We start from the raw sequence: 5,785 nt of genomic DNA, 5'->3' as shown, positions 1-5,785 counted from the left end.
GATCAGCGATCATCATCGATCCGGCGATCGATCTTGTCTACTGTTCCTGTCTCTTCCCTCTCTCGTTTTCTTTCCCTTTCCCTCTCTCCCCTCTCCAAGACCCTCCCTGTTCTGTGCTCTCAGCTCTCTGGTCGTTTTTTGTGCGGCTTCCCTGCTCCCAGTCAGGCTGTCAGTCATAGTCATGCCAGGGCATTCCAATCTGGCCATGATCAGGAGGTTTCTTTGGCTGATTCTGCATTCCTGGCCGTCAGTTTCCTTGCGCGCATCCTCAACGCCTTTTAGCATTGTTTATGAAGTGGAAGCAAGGGCACTGCAGAGGAGTGCAGGATGGAGAAGGTGCAGGAGGATGCCAGGATGCGGAATCGCGGCACCGCGGCACCGCCTGCACGTGATACAATTATGGCAGATTTTTTCCACTACTCCGATCGGATCGGGTCCTATGCCACTCGCATATTTAACGCGCTCTCCGCGGCACAGTTCTCCATCTTTTTTTTGTCGCGCGCTTTGCATAACTTAAGGCTGCCGCAATTGTTGCGGCAATTATTTTTAGCCAGCTCCCTTGCCTTTACCAGCTGATTTATTGGTGGCATATTCAGAGTAGCCACCGATCCCGATCCCGAACCCAATGCTTCTGCTCCTGCTGCTGGGAAAGTTTTTCCCAACTTCACACCTCATCGAACGTCCGATGGACGGCTGCTCCCCAGGCGGCGGCCTGCTTATGAATTCCGCTCACAGTGCCACACAGCTTTGACTCCTTCGATTCCAATGCCATTTTAAGAGCCAGTGGCAGTGGCAGAAGAGCCACAGCCAGTGGCAGTTCCATTGTCGCCTCTTCGAGTGCTCGTCTCCGTCTCCGTCTCCATCAACTGCCACCGCTGCCGCCGCCGCTGCGGGCGATCGATAGTTATGGTCGTGTCAGACATCCTGTAATTTTGCACTCGCCGGCCGCGCATCTCGCATCTCGCGGCATCTACCCCTACCCCAACCAGTTGCAGTTCCCATTCTGTTGCTCTCCAGCTTGTTGCAACTTGTTGACACTTCATTGGCGCGCAAGTTAATTAAGGGGGAGCTCTCTGCTCGGCCCCTACCACTGCCACATAGACAGCAGAGACGAGACAGAGATGAGAGACGAGCGACCAGAGACCACCAGGGGAGCAAAGCACTTCATTTACGCGGATACAGATACAGATACGTTTTTATTTAAATAAGATATTTATATAGAATTACAGACACTGAGGGGGGCGGGGGGATACTGGGCAAAGCTAGTACTACTAATACTATCTATATACAGGGCTAAAACTGGGACATTGAGAGATGCTCCTCCTTCTCCTTCTCCTCCTCCTGCACTTAGTTGACGACCTCCACGCTGCAGTCCTCCTCCTCCTCCTGCTGTTGGTCGTCTTCCTCGTCGACGGGCACGACTTCCGTGTCCACAGGCAGGGGGATGGGGGTGCAAGGACTCGTCTGCACTAACACATCCTCGGAGGAGCCGTCTTGGCTGCTCTCGCACGAGCTGGACGAGAGGCACTCCAGGTGCTCGCTCCGCCGCTTCCCCTCAAGGAGACTCGCCTGCGACTCGCTGCTGAGGCGCAGCCGCTTCTCCGGCTTCTTCAGCAGCTCCTCAATGGAGTAGGGGTTCCTTTTTCGGCTGTGGCTGTGGCCTAGCAGCTGTCCCCGGGCCGCGCTCAGAGAGAGGGCGGCCGGCGAGGACTTGCCCGAATCACAGTCGCTGAGGGCGTCGCCGGTGGCCCCAGGCGTCGACAGGTCGATTGAGCTCTCCGACTTGGTGAATCCCCCGCCATTGGACGCTCCGCCTCCGACAGCCGCTGCTGCTGCTGCAGCCGCAGCCATGCCGTGGGGCAGGTAGCCGCCGCCGTAGGGCAGGAACTGGGCCCCCGTGGCGGCCGCCTGGGCCTGAATGTGCGCCTGCGTGTAGTACAGCAGCGAGGGATTCCACAGCCAGTGCTTGTGCAGGGCCGAGTAGCTGAGATCCAGGCCCCCCAGCTGGCTGGACACGGACACTCCGCCACCAGACACGCTCGCACTCATACTTTGTCCATGTCCGTGTCCGTGTCCATGTCCGTGTCCATGTCCGTGTCCATGTCCGTGTCCATGTCCATGTCCGTGTCCGTGGGAATGCCCATGACTGGGTGGCAGCTTGGGAGCCGGCTTGAGCGGCAGCTCCCCTCCGGCGGATGTCATCATCATTGCTGAGGGCTTCGCGTAGCGACCGCCGTTGGGCGTGGCCGTGGCCGAGGGCGGGGCATTGGTTCCCGACGGTGTCTGGGTCTTGGGCGAGTGGCTGTTGTTGTTGTTGTTGTTGTTGGGTCCCCCGTACAATTGCGCGGGCGTAGCATAGCCAGCTCCTGGTCCGCCTGGGCCTCCGCCTGCCGCCTGATGGGCCGCCGCCGCTGCAGCGGCAGCCGCCGCATTCTGCTGGCTGGAGGTCATCTCGTCCGTCCAGAGGCCGCTGTTGCGCAGGATGCGGTTGATGGAGCTGATGGACGGCACGGAGCTGGGATCGCAGACGCGCTGCTGCTGCAGCTGCTCCCGGATCTCCCACGCGAACATGCCGCTGTTCTCCTCCTTCAACCGGATGATTTTCTTTACGACAGTGGGCGTGGCCACTTGCTAAAAAGAGAGAGAGAGAGAGAGAGTTGGGAGTTTATACGATATTTTTGTTCGACAAATGCACAATTTAACTTTATTTCTGTTTAACAGCTTTGCCATCGTGATTTTCAAAGCATATGTAAATAATTGTAACCGATAAATAAATGAATCAATTTTCTATAAGATTGACTCATTTTTATAGGCGTAATTTAATTTCATTATTTTGTTAAAATGTTTAACCGAAACAAGTCTAAAGTTAGCCAAAGATAAATATTCGCGCACTCAGTTTTAAAGGAGCTAACATATCTTTTTGTGATTTGTAATTTTTCCATCTGCATTTTCCCAACCAAGAATAAATAATAAGTCGAAAATTAACATAAGAGAATTCCAGATAAATTCATTTCCATTCGTTTCCCTGTCAAAGACACCCGCGTTCAACCTTTAAAGACCCCTCTCTTTGGCTGCCTCTGGCTGTAACCCTCCCTGTGGATGGAACGAGTGAACGATTAATTGCCGTGAAATTCAATTGTGCCCTAAACTAAACTAAACTAAGTTTAAACCTTCGCTGTGGGCCGCAAACAATTGTGCAAAAATGTGCACATTGCATTTTGGGCCACGCCCCTTTTCAGCTGTCATGTTCAGAGATTTGCATCGGACTCCAGTGTGCCACACGAGACGCTGAAAGGTGTTTCGCCCCTCTCTCTGTGGCATATGTTAATTTGTTGTGGAGAGGACGATTCGATGGAACTGGGAGCCTGCCACGAGCTGATGTGTCCACCGGCAGTGAGTGGCGCCTCCGCTCCTCACGTGTGACGCGGCAATTCATTAAAAATTCATAAATACGCTTAAGGGTACGCCGCTGCACGGGAAAAGATCTTATCGGCCATCTACACGCGCACACTGGCCCTTACCTTCTGACGAATATAACATGCTCCTGCTCCTGCTTTTGGGCCTGCTCTTGGGCCTGTGTCCGGAATAGAGACCGCGTTCCGTTCCCTCTGCAAGTGTTCAAGGGTGGATGGGAGTGAACGGGAGCGGAGGGAAGTGGACTTTATTGACCCAGCGTAGGTGTTAAATGCGCGTTTTGTTCGAGCGAGTGCAGGCGGTTATTGAATCACCATGTAAGTGGGTGGATGGGGATCCACCCACCCTCAACCCCCCATATCTAGAGGGAATATTCCTGAATACATTGTGCACTTTGTGGGCGTTGCAACTACCGTTAATTAGGCGTTCTGTGCCGTCGACAAACATCGCACCTGAATAACTGTTTGTGTAAGCAGGAAAAGAAGGAGGAGGAGGAGGAGTGGGAGTGCAGGAGTATGGATGGTATCGTATGGGTCGTGATTCGTGCTTATCGCAATAGTGGATTCCACTATCACCGGAGAGAGAGAGAGAGAGAGAGAGCTAGAGAGAACTATCATCACCCTAGGGACTTTGGGGCATTGTCGTCACTTGGGGATGGGTGCCTCTGTCTATGTCTGTGTGTCTGTATGGCATGGTCCGTGAAGTGGAGCAGCTTAAACGGTAGCCACGCACTTGATTGGGCGTGTGAATCCACCAGCTGACGAGTACCTGGAGAGCAACCTGCAGTAGACCCAGGGAAAGCGTGCTCCGATGGGCTTATCATCCGGGTATCAAGCAGCAGCAAGCGAGATTGATTTGTTGCGCCTCCTCCCACACACACCCACACACAAACATGACCCTCAGTCAACCATAAAAGCTGTCACCAACCATCTATGCCATCCCCATGGTAGCCAAAACATAAACTATGTATCTGTCGGGTTACAATCCTTAACTTATCTACATTTCTGGGCATGTTTCTGTGATACTTTATGGATTTACTGCTGTACGTTTGATTTTTATATAATCGTTTGTTGATTTCATGCCCCAATCCTCCACCCTCCACCCACACACACACCCGCACCCACCTGCACCTGGAGACCACATGTGGTTTTTCCTCGACCCCCGACCCACAACTTACCTTGGTCTTGCTGCCACCAATGGAACCCGGTCGTATGGAGCCCGTCTCGTAGAATCGTGTCAGTATTTTGGAGACGCAACCTTTGGAAAGAAGAGAGAACAAGAAAGAGATGGCTGTAGGGGCGGGACTCCCTGGACTCTGCTGTCGAGCGGACACTTACCATGAGATACCAGCAGCTGGCGGGAGATATCACAGGGACGGACTCCGCACAGGGCCAGATCCACGATCCGACGGCGGACGCAGTCCGGCAGGGGACGTCCATTGACAAAGACGCCGCCCAATTGATTGACACCAGCTTGACCTGGCAAGGAAAAGAAAGGATATTCTCATTAGATTCCCATTCGACTTGAAGATCCCCTTGGGGCCAGCAATGCCCCATTCCCCAGCCTCTGGATGAAACATTTGCATAGCAAACATTTTGGAATTTACGAGTACTACGTACATGTTCCTAAGCTTCAATAAACCGCACGAAAGCCCTCGAAGATTTACAATAGCCACAGATACAGATACGACCCCCTCCATCCCCCTTCCCGGCCACTCTAATGAGTGTTGGCTAATCTTGGGGCCCGTGCCCACGATCGTAAAGGCTGCTGTCGGCGCACTCCACTCCCGTAATAGCCGTATCTTCTGGTGTGGCACTTCTTTCGGATAAACGCTTTGTCTGCGTTGAACTCTCTTGGACAGATCTCATCTGGCGCTTTCGAACTTCGAGTTCATTAGCGGGTTATTCGATAGCAAAAAAACACTCCACTCTACTCTACTCACCTGTATGTGGCATGATTGAAAGGCTGAAGAAATCGATTCCCGGCGTTCTCTTCGGCGTCACCCAGACAGAAATGTGATCAACAATTCAATCCAAGATTGATTCGTCGCTGCCGTCGTCAAGTATTTTGGTTAAGTTCCTCTGCTTCTGCTGCTGCTGTTGCTGCTGCTGCTGGATGTTGTTTAGTTAATCGCTGAATTTTAATCAAATTTCAAGCAAGAACGCCATAAAAGCGCTTTGATGGATGTCGTCGTGGTCGCTGGCGCAGCTATTAGGATTGCTGCCCGATGCTGGGCATACAGATGCTGTCTCCTCAGACGGCGGCCCGCTCTCCGAAGAGGTTTTACGGCTTCCACGAAATCGCTGCTCTCTGCTGTTCACTCTCCGCTCTCCAGGTTGTGGCCAGAACCGAACCGAAGAACAGTGAAAAT

At 52.9% G+C, this 5,785-nt stretch overlaps 1 protein-coding gene across 1 annotated transcript; it reads right to left on the bottom strand.

The window, feature by feature from the left end:
* Positions 1 to 1,243: 1,243 nt before the first annotated feature.
* Positions 1,244 to 5,455, bottom strand: LOC6601579 (paired box pox-neuro protein). Its single transcript, XM_026985494.1, has 6 exons — positions 5,357 to 5,455; positions 4,752 to 4,892; positions 4,592 to 4,671; positions 2,347 to 2,631; positions 2,121 to 2,283; positions 1,244 to 2,015 (listed from the first exon to the last, which is right to left on the bottom strand). The coding sequence occupies exons 1-6, from the start codon at positions 5,367 to 5,369 to the stop codon at positions 1,348 to 1,350; spliced, it is 1,350 nt and encodes a 449-aa protein (XP_026841295.1). The 5' UTR covers positions 5,370 to 5,455; the 3' UTR covers positions 1,244 to 1,347.
* Between the last annotated feature and the right edge of the window lie 330 nt (positions 5,456 to 5,785).

Source organism: Drosophila persimilis, unplaced genomic scaffold (genome assembly GCF_003286085.1).
Source record: "Drosophila persimilis strain 14011-0111.01,24,50 unplaced genomic scaffold, DperRS2 tig00000002-arrow-pilon, whole genome shotgun sequence".
Lineage (NCBI taxonomy): Eukaryota > Metazoa > Arthropoda > Insecta > Diptera > Drosophilidae > Drosophila > Drosophila persimilis.
Note: the sequence above shows the minus strand (reverse complement) of the source record. Positions and strands in the feature narration are given on the sequence as shown.